Here is a 14,219-nt window from a genome sequence, read left to right as displayed (position 1 = left end):
GGCCAACGAGCTGACAAACCTTTCCGCTCGGAATGCCTTCACACACACGAAGATGATCTCGCGGCAGTCGGATATATGGTATATAGCATTTGACAGCCTCCAGATAAACCACATTCGAGATCATTAATTGCCGATCTTTTCGCTCTATAAACTGGCCGAAAGTAGGATTCGAATCGGCATTGGGGATTGGGGATCGAGGATTGGAGGATTGGGGCATGGGAAAGCGCTCGGGCGAAGATCATTCAACTCCCACAGACACCCACACCCACACGGCACAAATGGCACAATCCAGCAGACATCAAACAATGATCACGAGTGGTGCTCTCGGTGGTGCTTTCGGTGGTTCGGAGCTGCATTTGCTCTGGTGGTGCGGGTGCGGTTGCCCATGCCTTTGCCTTTGCCTTTGCCTTTGAGTGTGGTGGCTTTGCTTTTGAGCCAGATCGATGCTGGCCGGCTGCTTGATGATAGCCTGTGACTATGACTCGCCTTGGACTGCCTTTGAATTTTTACACATAAAAGAAAATTATAATAATTTAAAAAAAATATTAAAATATTTTCGTATTATTATTATTATTATTATTTTGTATTATTTTCATTCTATAAATATATTTTTTAAATTATATTTTGACTAGTAGTTACAAAAAGTCCATTGATAAACAAAATTATTTAACTGAAATTATATTACATTATTTCTATATTTTGTATTCATGTAAGAAAATGGAATGTAGTTTTTCTAAAATCTATTGATAGTTGTTTTATTATGAAGTAACTTAACGTTTGTAGTTAGAAATTAGTATCTTTATATTGCTTTCTATTTTTTAATACCCCACAATTTTTTTCCCAGTGTAGCTGCCTTTAGTACCGATCGTTTTGGGCATGTTGCCCCTGGGCCCTTTCGATTGAACTTGTTCCACATTTTGATTGTAATGCTGCCGGAGAAAAGGAGAAAAAGAGAGGCAGTGCTGGGCAAGACAAATATGATTTTCAATTTGCGGCGATCGCTTTCACAAGATTTGCATTCCACTTTGCATCCGAAGAAAAGCATTCCCTCCAGCCGTTCGAAAGCCATTAAACACTTGGTCCCAGTCAAAGTTCAACTGGGTTCGACTCCTTTGCTTTGGCCATTTGCCGTTTGGGCTCATTAAAACGTCACTCCAGTTGCGGCAAATGCATCTGCATTTGTTGCTTTGGAAAACTGTATGCATTGGCCACAAATCAAAATATTTATGGCCAGCGCGGCTAATGAGTGGCGGCCTGAAATGCTCGATTTACCACCCAAGACGGTTATAGATGCACCGCATAAATAGCCACAAAGTGTGTCGTAAAACGTTCCCCTTTCAGCTGGTGGAGGCTTTTTGGGAGGCTCGCGGACCTGGGGATCCCAGGCCACCTGCCTGGAGCAGCCTAGTTTATCAGGAGGCCCAGTCCGGTGTACAAAATGCTATGCAAATTTGGTTTTTATTTGCCCGCTGCTGCCAGAACAAGTGCAAAAGTCTCCGCTGCGTTCCCATTCCCAGGTGGCCGGACACTGGAAAAAATCTGCTAAAATTATCAGAATATATATAAGTATGTATATAAGTATGTATATATTATAGTTATATTATAATTTGCTAAGATTGAAAGCTGTCGAACTTACCTTCAAAGTTAAGATATTTCCCTGATTGATTTTAAGTGCCGACAGTAAATAATTGTAATAAATATTTACTTTACGACAACTCGCAAAAAATCAATATAAGTTACAATATTTTTTCAAGCATTAAAGCATATTTGACTTTTTGATTTTAAGATGTATACTTTTAAATAATATGAATACTATACTTTAAATAAAACTCTAATGTAATATTTTATAAAAACACTATCATTCCAATAATTTTGCCATAAATGTATATTTTCCTTTTTTAAAAGGGACTATTATTATAAAGAAAATTTTACTTGTGTGCAGCTGAAACCCCAGTTGGACTCCCTGATCCCCATTGGCATTCCCCTTGGCACCCATCGATGGCCAGTGGATCGTGGACAGTGGATGTCCGAGGTGGACCATTTACAGAGAGTCAACTCTGGATTTTATGTGTGTTTGGCATTTGCGAAATGCGTTCGCATGCACATTTGAATCAATCGCTGAGTCAGATTGGTTTCCTCCTTTTTCTCAGTTTTTACGAGGGACTAAGATACCGATACCGGTTGGGGCAACCGGCGAGTTGCGATGCTTTTGAACTGCACTGATATCGTTTCGATTTGACATTTAGCATCGCTAATTCATGCGAAATCACCCGAAGATTATGTTCATAAGCACACATTACGATTACACGTTTATTGTAATTTAGGAGTTTACTCTCCGATCGGATCGAATGCGACCAGTTTGCAAATGCCTTGGGAAAGTCGCTGACAAAAGCGTTTCGCAGTGCAAGAGGATGTGGCCGAGGTGAGATCACTTAGTGCGGATATCTCAGATACGAGAGTGTGTTTTCATAATTTCTTTTTATGACTGACCTGGAAAGTAACTGGGGGGAAAGAGTTCGCCAAATCGTCGAAATAGCCAAATGCAGCTTGGGAGATAAGGGACACCGAGTGGCTCTAGAGAAAGTGATATGTGGCTGGAGTTGCATACTTTCCCTTGAAAATATATCTAAGTCTTGTACTGCTTTTCGTACAAAAAATCTTTTTATAAATTCTGGAACTCTTCTAGATAAATTAATTTAAATTCGTATTGTTAAGAAAGTGTTTACAACGTATGTTAATTCATAAACGACACATATAGTTTTTTGTTCTTAAAAGAATTAAATATTTATAAGAGTTTAGGATATATTTTTGTTTAGTTTTTCACAAGATAAATTTAAAGAAGGAGCAAGTTGATTGGAAAGGTTAAAAAAAAAAAAGTTATTTCTAGGCATAATAGCAATCAAATATTTCGTAGTTTCTTAATGATTTAAAAACTGTGCATAGGTACTTTATTTTAAAGTAACTGCTGGAACATTATTTGATTTTTTTGTTTTTTAAAGTTCCGGTAAATAAGGTGGACTTGTAGTTTTCAGGATCCACCTCATCTTCATTAGTTCCAGCTTTTCCGAGCCACCAGAACCTCTTAGCCATCCCTATTTAGCCATGATCTATGCGGTCAGTGGAACCAAAAAGTTGGCTGGATAACCATTGTGAGCCGCAAAGGGACTTCCTTTGAAGCGTTTGCCGTTTGATGCGCTCGTTTGTGACATGTGCGCGGTTCCACCAATCAAGGAGGGGCAGAAACTCCACAGCGACAGCGGCGGCACTGTCTCCGCACTAATTGAGCATTTAAATGCAGCGTAATTACTTCTCTAACACCTTCATCAGAGGCAAACCGTCAACGGCTCTCGCCTTTGATGCGCACTGCAAATTAGCATATAAATTGTCCCGTGTGAACGTAAAGTCAAATGACATGTGAGTTTGTCAAAAAACGCCGGCTCAAAAGTGCCGCTGCTGCAATGAAGAAGACGAAGCCAGAAAAGCTGGCGGAAGGACATGATAAGGTGGAAAAATGCAGTCATTAGCATAGCGAACGTGCAGCTAATTGGAAATGGAACAGATCGCCGATCAGCATGAATGAATGAAGTGGGACTGGTAGGCGGTCAGCCCGCTCCTCGATCGCCTTGGGAAATCATCGGCCAGACGTATAGTAAACCCCTAAATTCTGGACTCCGGCGCCAGCCAGACGTCTTTATGGCCGATCACGGCTCGTTGTGGCGCATTTTAAATCGGTGCCAAAGGGCAATCAATTAATTAACAGTACAACTGTTAGACAAAAACCAATTGTCAATACACAAACAGAAAAAATGCACTCCCAAAAATGTTATGTAAATGTAATGTTTTTGAGAAACTAAGCATCTGTTTGTAAATATTAAATGAGTGTAATTTGTACATATATTTATTGTAACTTGTTCAGATTTAATTGTGTTAAGTTTAAATAATAATTATAAGGTGAATCATAATAATACAATAATTCAAATTCGTATTATAAAAATTATACAGATTTATTTATCAGAAGCTAAAATGTATCTAATAAATTAATAGATCAATTTTATTAATTATTTCGATTTTACCATTTATAAGTATTTATATTATTAATTAATATTTTTTAATTATATCGTTTTTATTTGTGCATTATTCAATTTCATTCAGCAGTTTTTAGCCGGGTCTATGAAGTGTGGGCGAGTTTTTTGACCCGTTGGCGGGCAGGAAATGCAGTGCGTTCTGAATGCCAAGGCGTATTCCAAATGATCGTTCGATGGTCAATGGTCGGCGATCGTTGGCCACCCCTTCCCCCACCTCTGCCACCCCCTTCCCCTGAATGAGTATCGTTGCATAAATGCGCTTTGCATAACTGAGTACTTGAGTACATTTTGTACTCAACCTTAAAGCCAACGATGACGTTGACGACTGGCGCTGCCGCCGCTTTTGGGGCGTTTGCTGCACTTGTTGCCACAGAACGTCAGAATACTTCCTACACATCAAAAAATAATATCTAAATAAATAATTTAAGCAGCCATCCATTCATTCAATCAAACTTTTTGGAGTTGAATGCTTCGATAGATAATAAACTTTAAACAATTCTTTTAAAATCAATTAAAAACGTTTATATAGTTATACTTAAATTGAACATAGGAAATTAATTTCTCAAAGTTTCACTTATTTGTTTATATATTTGTTGGTATTAACCACTTGTTTTTTCCCAGTGAGCATAAAAAGGGTTTGAGCGGGTGGAATTGGTGGTATCCGGTCAGAATTTTTATAGGCGATCATTAAAATCGATAAGAGAAATCATATTTGTACTCAATGAAATATGTTTCCAGGAAACTAATGTGTGTGGGCCAATGGACTTGTTGCAATTGCCTGGGAATCAAAGTTGGTTTTGATGATCGAACTGATCGTGCAAGAAATAGAAAATAGCTGCCGGAAAAGCGTTTGTAAACTGAATACTTAAATCAAAATTATTCAAATGTGTTTGCATAAATAAATCTGTAAATATTTTGAAGAATGGTTTGAAATACTTTCATATTATATGAGATGTTTGTTTTCCTGGTTGAGGTTACATAATTGCTTTTCGGACAGCAACCATTCGCAAGAAGTGTATGATTATATTTTGCCATGATAATTATGATCTTATAGACCAACCTGGGTATAACCAAAGTCATGTTGGCTAATCTCGCTTCGTAGTAAGAGCGATCGCGTAGAACCTTTAGCTCGAGATAAAGATGCTCAGTGAAGACGGGGAATTCCCGGGCAGACTGTCCATTGACGGCGTTTTTTCCCAGTTAGCTTAACTTGCTTGCGGATTAGATAGATTATCGAGCATTAGAGCGGGATTTGCGGGTCCGTGTTTTGCCAGGCAGTCAGTGGACGACGAGGTCCTGCGAGGTCCCATTCCCATCCCACCGACTTGTGCAATCTGTGAAAATTCCAAAGCCAGGATGCGATCAAAAACAAGTCCCGAGTCGTCGGTTAGGCGGATTTAATTGAGATCAGCCGACCACGGAGAGCACAGCACACCAGTACGGTGTGAAAAACCGCGAAACGCTTTGGGAAATTCGCCGCATTTCCCGCCTGGCTGGAAATTCGATTGCCAAACCGCAACTACGACTTCCGCTAGGCGGTTTTGCCCAGTCCGAGAGCAGAGTTTAATCTCAAACATGTGGGTACTTCGGTTTACATTAACATATCGTTAGCGATCTCCGATCTTCGGACTGTGATCCGTGGGAAGTTTGGCGTTGGTCCAAGCCAGACAGCAGCGGAAACTCGAAACTCGGGGAAACTCCAACGGAAAACTCGCAGATTTGGCCAAAGGCTTAAATCAAAACTATCCTGAATTCCTTTGCATAGTGAGTGTCATTCTGAACCTTCTGTCATAATTGTAGCGTAATTATTATTTATGCTGTCACACTCGATTATAAATATCATATTTGCCAAAAGTCTTAGGAGCCATTTCAACCCCTTCGCGCTTGCATTGTTCGCGTTTCGTGCTGCCATCAATAATCATAATTCGGAATTTGCATAATTTCATAATTCCAATACAATATCAATTGTCCGATCCAGTGATAAGCCACTCCGAGCCAGAATTCCCGCCGAGAGAATCAATAAACGCTGGCCATATATCAAATACAAAGCCCGCTAAGCCATCGAAACGAGTTTTAGGTGAGAGGAACAACGAAAGCGTAATGAAGACATTACCGAAACACAATTAAACACAAGACATTTGTCAGGCGAAACCGAACCAACCACATATCACGCGGATCGAGAACTTGCAGACGCCATGAGAAATTGGCCAAACAAGTTTTATTGACTTTTCCTAATCCCCCAGCTGAATTTCGAATTTTTCGCAAATGTGCGCAAAAAGTAAATCTAATATATATATAGTGCTAAAGTTGGAGATGTGATGGGTTGGCTAAGGAGAAAGATTTGATGACCTGTAATGATTTATAAACAATATGTGTGATTAAATTAAAAAATTACAAATATATTTTAAGCATGAACATTAATAATTTTAAATATTTTATAACCTTTAAGACAAGTATTAATTTATATGCATATTTAAAACTAATTTAATAGCGAGAAATAAAGTTTTTGGTAAAACTTACTCAGTGGATTAATAAAATAATAGGTGTTTTGAGTTACTATTCAAATTCAGTGTATATTATGTATAGTATTTTTATAGTATCTGAACTATAAATGTTAAAAATGTCAAACTAAAGGTGTTCTGCAAAAAGGAATTTCAAACATCGCCCTTGAATTCCACTTGATAAAACCCACAATGAAAACCCAGCGCATTCCAAACAAGTCTAGATAATAATAGTGCTTAGGCCGAACAATTCTTAATTTACACCCAAGTAAGATGGAAAATCAGTTGTGAACGATAAATATGTTCCGCCTTCAATTTATATAACGAAAAGTTGAGATTCTCCTGCCGCCGTCCGTCGACGGTCATCAAAGCTATTTTTACTATATAATGAAACCTGAACAGTCATCGGAGATAATGAACACATCTCGGTTCAGGGCTCGATGCCGTTGTTATCCAACGTGATGTGATTCATTGGTTTATCTGAGGTATTATGCCTAAATCTGTGGACCGTAAGCCATTAATTTACTAATTGTAATGTTGCCCATAAAATATTTAGCAGAATTCGTCTCAATCTCGGTCTTATCTTTGTGGACCAGGCCAGAAAGACCAGCTCGGTCGTGTAGGATATCGAAAATGCAAATTCCTCGCACATAATTACAATAACAATGATGGCAAAACAAAATGCTAAGTCCGAGCTGTTAAATCAAAAATATGCAAATTACATTTGAGAGCGAACACGAGTCCGAAAACTGAATCCGGCGAACAAGTTCGAACCGCAGTCGAGTCGCTGGGGTCGATTTGATTGATATGTGCTGGTTATACAGTCATTTGGCCAAAATGATGCAATCAAAACTACATATGTAAATGCGAACGAGCCGCTCGGCTCTTGACTTCTCTGACATTTTGAGGCTGAGACAAGCTGATAGCCAGCCGGATAGTTAAATGGCCGGAACCGAAGGGGTTGCCTAGGCGCAATTTAGTAGCCAGCATTTCCGACAGCTTCTGCCATTTTTTACGACATTGGGCAATTAAAATAAAGTTGAAAAGTCAAAAAGTCAGCGCAAAAAACCTGCGTTACTTTTTTTTTATTGTGTTTTTTACCAAACGACCGTTTTTTAGGCCTCCTGGAACCTGGTGACCTTGTGGTGATTTCCCTGAAAATCATTTTGTCATTTTTTTACGCAACTCTCTAGCGGCAATTGACTTTTTTTATATGAGGTCCTGGTTCTGGTTCAGGCGCGTATATATTTTCCAAGGTGAAGACATATGCCAAAAATCAACCGTTTTATCCCTTTTCCACTTAAAAAAGTGTGGATGGGTGGTGGACGGGTGCATAAATGGGTGGATGGGTGGTTACTGGCTGCTCTGCTTTGGCTCGGGTTATGGCCATCGGCTGCTCGACTTTTTATGGTTACGACCGGCCGGACTTTATGACGCACACGGCCCGAAAAGACGGTAGACGTGTTCCTAGGCAGGCCGAGTTTTTTAGGCCAATTCTTGTGGGTACCTAAGCCAGCGATTTCGTTACCTAATCGCGGGATCAACTTACCTAAGCTGCAGATTATCCTAGGATCATAATTATGACGGCGGACGCGACACTCGGCTCGGTTTTCCTTTTTTATTATTTCTCAAAGATGCGAACGCGTTGCCGGGCGGCAAAAAACTTAAGCCGGGGATTAAACCGGATTAAAGTCACATTGTCCTCATTTTTTTCCTCTCCTTTCGGGCTAACTAATTACCCGGGAAATATTACCCATTTGGCTTGTGCGGAAATTCGCGAAAACGCTTCAGCAGCATTTTTTAAAAGAATTTTCGGCGACTCGCATTTTTTTATGGTGTGAGAAAATAGAGAAAAAACGGTGAGCCATAAAAATGAATCGATTAGAAAAAAGGTGGGTATGCAGGAACCGAAGGATGGTTCTAGTTACTTTTTGACTTTTTTACAAGCCTTTTGTGTGATTTCCGCGTTTTTACTCGGAAACCCTCTGCCTGATGCAACAAATGAAAGTCAAATGTGGAATCTTCTGGGAAGAATCCTAACGAGGTTTGCTTTCCAAAAAAATAAAAGTGTACCTTAAACATAGTTTAGCATATCGTTTGAAATACTATATTTTATAATACGGGCCACACTTCGCAGTCGAAAAGTCAAGGTTCTTGTCTTCTGGTTGAACAACCCTTTCGACACAATGCACATCCATAAAAGGGTTAAGCACATAGGTTAGCGGCATAAAAGGGTTAAACAGGTAGCCTCTAACTTCCTTTTGGCTGGGAATAAACAACAATAAATATTCATAAAAAGAGTTAAGTGCCGCCATAAGGCTCATTGTTTGGACAAAGGGGAAATGAATGTGGAAATTGACTTTTGAAAGGGTTGGAATTGAATTTGATACTAATATTTTATTGGGAAATACAATGATAAAAAAGATGACAATTTATAAAAAAAATTATCTTGAAAAATGATGAGTTCTGTTGTCATTAATTAATTATAGATTATACTTATGATATTTTTTTAATGTGTTTTAATTTTTAATGGTAAATATTGCGTAAGATGCTGGGTGATATATTATAAATTCTGTATAAATCTTATCGCATCATGGGAAAACCATTTTATAAGGTGTTTTTGTTCAAGTTTTAAAGAATAAATTAAAATCCTACCTAACACTTAATGGTTATGAATCAGTGCTACTGATATAATAGTTAACTTGTGATTTACACCGTTTTTACGATCAATTTTATTATATTCAATTATCTGTTTGGCCCGTAAAGTGGGGGAAGAATGAATCATGTTGTATGTGGGAATTAATCGGGCGTGATAATAGTTTTTACACTTCAAAACATGAGGTTAATCCAACAACCGGCGGACTTTGCTGCAAAGCCCCCAAAGCGAATAAACCTCCAACCATTTCGATTTCCAGCGGGTGAAAATGGCTCCGCCCATGCCAAATAAAATGAGCCACTGTTAAAAACGAAGTCAATAGCTGGAGGTGGTGAGTCTGTGTGTGTGATTCGAATGAGTGAGAAATTCAGCCGCCCTTCCTTAAGTTTCGTTAATAAATAACCGAATAACGAATAATATCAGGGCAATGCAAATTGCTGGATTTCAAAAGACTCGAGAAATCCGAATTGAGTGAGTGCTGTTCACTCGCTAACATTCTGTTAACATTCCGTTAACATTTCGATAACATTTCACTCGAGTGGAGTTGCGAGTGCGGTGCGCATGTGTGCGTGCGCTTGATCGCTCTCTCACTCGATCCGGATGGCAAAGGTGGTGGTTTTAGCCGTGATTTATCAGAGAGCTGGGGCCGAAAACTGGTAAGTCAGCTCCGTTGTGTGAGTGGCGAGTACATAAGCCAAAGAGTTCGGCCAGTAGGCGAAACACAGAAACGCTTCTTGCCAGTCGAACCGCTCAGCCAGAAATCAGTCGTCAGCTAGTAGCCGAAGTGTCAGTTACACACATCGAGAGTTCCCAAAAACGCGTCGGTGATCAGAGTCCACCAGTATCACATCTTCAAATCGTATCCAAATCCCATATTCATAGTGTCAAAAACCCGAAATCAGAAACTAATCTGAAAGTGTTTGCGAAAAGCCCCCCAAAAAAGATACAAGAACCACTGCCAAAGTGAGAAAACGTGCAGCAACGATCGCGAATCGCTGCAATTAAAAAGTCGTCATAAAACTTAGTGACCAGCCGAAAGGAAAAAAAAAACAAGAAGGTAAGTTCTGAGCGAGGGAGACAACCTGAGATCGAAGTCAATTCACGGTTTTTGTTTTTGGGTCGCGGCCGTCGGCGAATTTTACGATACCCTGTGCACTACTTTGATTTTTTACTGTTTCTCGCGAAAAACTCTCGCACACATTTCCATCTTTCCCTGTTTTTTTTTTTTCGCCAATCTCGAGCTCGGGAAAAAAATGCAGAATTTTCATAAACCAAAATTTTTTGATTTTTTTGTTTTGACTCGGGGAAAAATCGGCGTGAGTTTTTATGGCCGAACGTCAAGGTCTGGACGACTGCTGCATTTTTTTAGGGAAGACAATTTTCGCAGCACTCGTAATGACTTCGTATAAAAAAGAAAATCTACCTGAGTTTTATGACTGGACAGCGCGAAAAAAATGAAAATGAACGCATAGGGTTGCATAATCCGGCAGCTTAAGTTTTTGGCCTGTTGTGATCATAAAAAACGCCCATCCTGCCGAGTTTCTCCGCAGTTTTCCACAGTTTCCAATAAATATCCTGCGAAGCGTAGAGCCCAGCATCAGTTGCTCAGCAGCATTCGAAACGAACAGATCATATTCACACAGCAGCATCCTCACAGCGATCGTGAGAAAATCGAACAGTATTCCGAACAAAATCCCGACAACATGGTGTTCAACTTGGTTAGTGTCCAGGGCCAGTCGCCTCATTGTGGATTAAAAACAACTCTCTCGACCACTGGATTAAACCCTTACTAATCGGGAATTTTCTATTCTGACTTACAGATGAACCAGACATGCAAAGTGTGCGGCGAGCCGGCGGCGGGCTTCCATTTTGGCGCCTTCACCTGCGAGGGCTGCAAGGTAAGTTGTGTCCTCGGAAGTCATTGAGAAAAATATTTGAAATAAAAGGGGATAGGTATTCCTGAAGCCCCAAGGGGTTAAGGGAAATCCTAGAGCCCGAGAAACATTCAAGAAACAACTTAAAATAAAAAATTCAATCAATTAAATTAATTCTATTTATTAAAATATTTTAATGATACATTCAACATATATTTGTTATGTTATTTAAAATATTTTCAATGAAGTTCTCTTTCGCTGCCTGAAGTTTCTTGAATGGGAGTGGTTCCTGCCCTTCCTGGGATTAACTTTTATTGCCTCTTAACCATTTGACTAACCCATATATTTCTCATCTTAATTGCAGTCATTCTTCGGCCGGTCGTACAACAACATCAGCACCATCAGCGAGTGCAAGAACGAGGGCAAGTGCATCATCGACAAGAAGAACCGCACCACGTGCAAGGCGTGCCGCTTGCGGAAGTGCTACAACGTGGGCATGTCGAAGGGTGGCTCCCGCTACGGACGCCGCTCCAACTGGTTCAAGATCCACTGCCTGCTGCAGGAGCACGAACAGGCCGCGGTGGCAGCCGGCAAGGCTCCCTCCTCGGCGGGTGGACTGCCGATGGGTGGTGCTCCCTCCGCTTCCTCGCCCGTTGGCTCCCCACACACTCCCGGATTCGGTGACATGGCCGCCCATCTGCATCACCATCACCAGCAGCAGCAGCAACAGCAGCAGCAGCAGCAGGTGCCTCGCCATCCACATATGCCGCTGCTGGGCTATCCCAGCTATCTGCCCGATCCCGCCGCCGCCCTGCCCTTCTTCAGCATGATGGGGGGCGTGGCGCCGCACCAGTCGCCCTTCCAGCTGCCCCCGCACCTCCTCTTCCCCGGCTACCATGCCAGTGCCGCTGCAGCAGCCGCTTCCGCCGCGGACGCCGCCTACCGCCAGGAGATGTACAAGCACCGCCAAAGTGTGGACTCCGTGGAGTCGCAGCAGCGCTTCAGTCCCGCCAGCCAAACGCCGGTGGTGGTGCAACCACCTGCCACTCCCTCCGCTCGCCAATCGCCCATCGATGTCTGCCTCGGCGAGGAGGATGTCCAGTCGGTGCACAGCCAGCAATCCTCGGGCAGCCTGCTGCATCCCATCGCCATCCGTGCCACGCCCACCAGCAGCAGCCCCCCTGAGCTTCGCCGCCAAGATGCAGAGCCTTTCGCCCGTTTCCGTTTGCTCGATTGGTGGAGAGACCACCAGTGTGGCTACTTCAAATCCTCCCACTGCATCTGCCAATGCCCAAGAAGGACCCATGGATCTTAGCATGAAGACTTCGAGGAGTTCGGTGCACAGCTTCAATGACAGCGGATCCGAGGATCAGGAATTGGAGGTGGCGCCCCGTCGTAAGTTCTATCAGCTGGAGGCCGAGTGCCTGACCACCAGCAGCAGTCGGAGCAGTTCCAACCACTCGCCCACCAACACCACCATCAGCCACTCGGAAGTCAAGCGGCAGAAGTTGGGCGGTGGTGCGGAGGCCACCCACTTTGGTGGTTTCGCGGTGGCCCATAATGCAGCAAGTGCCATGCGAGGAATTTTCGTGTGTGTCTAAAGTACACTTCGAAAAAAAACCAAGTGGGTGGAGCCGCATCGCCCCATCGTTGTTTATTTTTTTTTGTTACTTAAAGAAATATGTAAATTTGTTCGTGTGCTCGCTCACACTTTTAGGAGGTGAAAGAGACGGAAAGAGAAAGACAGGTTTCGCTGGAAAGAGACAGCTAGACCAGGTAGTTGCAATCGCACACTTAGGAAACAAAACACACACTCACACCAATACATACACACATACACACACTCACCTATTGAGCTCAGATCCAAAAATTATTTTTATGAAAACGTTAAAAAATTGTAAATATTTCTTCGAGCTTGTTTGCAATCGTATTTTAAAGTTAGCAGTAGGAGTTATCATTCCCACCCTCGAATCGCTATTGTACATACAAATTGTTAAGTCTAAGCATGATCTTAATTGTGTCTAAGTATTTTATTCTATGTTAGTCCTAGTTACTCTATGTCTAAAGATTGGCTTTTAGATGTACAAAATCAAAAATAAAAACTATTAAAAATTAATCCAAGTTTGTTTTAAATATATTGGTTTGATGATTCAATTTGATATTTTTATTTATCAAATAGTTGGAAGCAAAAAATTAAATGAAATATTTTTTTAATTTTTTATTTTCTCGATTTTATCTCAGCTAAATCTGCTCTGAATAAAATGGAACTCTAAATAGATCCCTCAAAAAGTTTCCACTGAAAAGTTAACGACCTCTTCTAGTTTTTATTCCCCACTTAACCACATTGTTATGGACTATATGCCCGGTCGAAACTATCTTTCGGATGTATCTACCAGCTGTCAACAAAGTTCTTTGGCTACCGCACATTCCTCTAGGATCAAAGCCAATAAATTATTTACGTATTCAGCTACCACTCTTGTTTCAGAATCAGTTCTGTTCGGACATATATATATCTCTCCGATCGGCGGTGTCTTTGGCTTTTCGATTTTCGTTAACCACGGGCCAAATGGGCGTGGCCTGTCAATGGCAACACCAAAAAGAGACGGAAAACAAATGCTTTGGCATAAATTCAATCAACATTCGGTTGCAAGTCGATCGAGCGATGGCCGATGGCCGATAATAAAACTGATATAGCAGCCGTTAAGTGATTTTTTTCTATATGTGCCTGGCCATTGCAGTCGCGATTGCTGTATAGTTGTGTAGTAAATTAAAAATGCCACAAATGTTACGCACAGATATTCGATGTTAGGCCCCCTGAGCTCCCTGTTTTATATGCTGCGGTCATGAGCATTAGGCCTATGCCTCCGATATGGGCCGACTCGATATCTCCGGCCGATTCTGGCCGGCAGTGCTGCGGCGACCACGTGCTGCTTCAAATAATAAACTTTATATTAACACATACAAAAGTCATACGCCCCGTTGATGGCCAGAATTTTAATCACTTAATTAGGCGGATGGCTGGCCGGCCGATCGCTCCGAACTTTGTTTATGGTCCGACGGCTAACTGACTGGTTGGTTGGCTAACTGACTGGCTGACTGACTG

The 14,219-nt window shown here is 41.4% G+C and overlaps 1 protein-coding gene across 1 annotated transcript; it reads left to right on the top strand.

Annotated features, from left to right (window-relative positions):
• Nucleotides 1–9,961: 9,961 nt before the first annotated feature.
• LOC108100721 (zygotic gap protein knirps) lies at nucleotides 9,962–13,232 on the top strand. Its single transcript, XM_017204754.2, is given in 4 exon segments — nucleotides 9,962–10,299; nucleotides 11,063–11,140; nucleotides 11,481–12,283; nucleotides 12,285–13,232. Coding segments are annotated over 3 exon segments (1,314 nt in total). The 5' UTR covers nucleotides 9,962–10,299; the 3' UTR covers nucleotides 12,718–13,232.
• The last annotated feature ends 987 nt before the right edge of the window (nucleotides 13,233–14,219 follow it).

The sequence above is a fragment of the Drosophila ficusphila genome, unplaced genomic scaffold (genome assembly GCF_018152265.1).
Source record: "Drosophila ficusphila isolate 14025-0441.05 unplaced genomic scaffold, ASM1815226v1 contig_286, whole genome shotgun sequence".
NCBI lineage: Eukaryota > Metazoa > Arthropoda > Insecta > Diptera > Drosophilidae > Drosophila > Drosophila ficusphila.
This window is presented reverse-complemented; position numbering and strand designations above follow the sequence as displayed.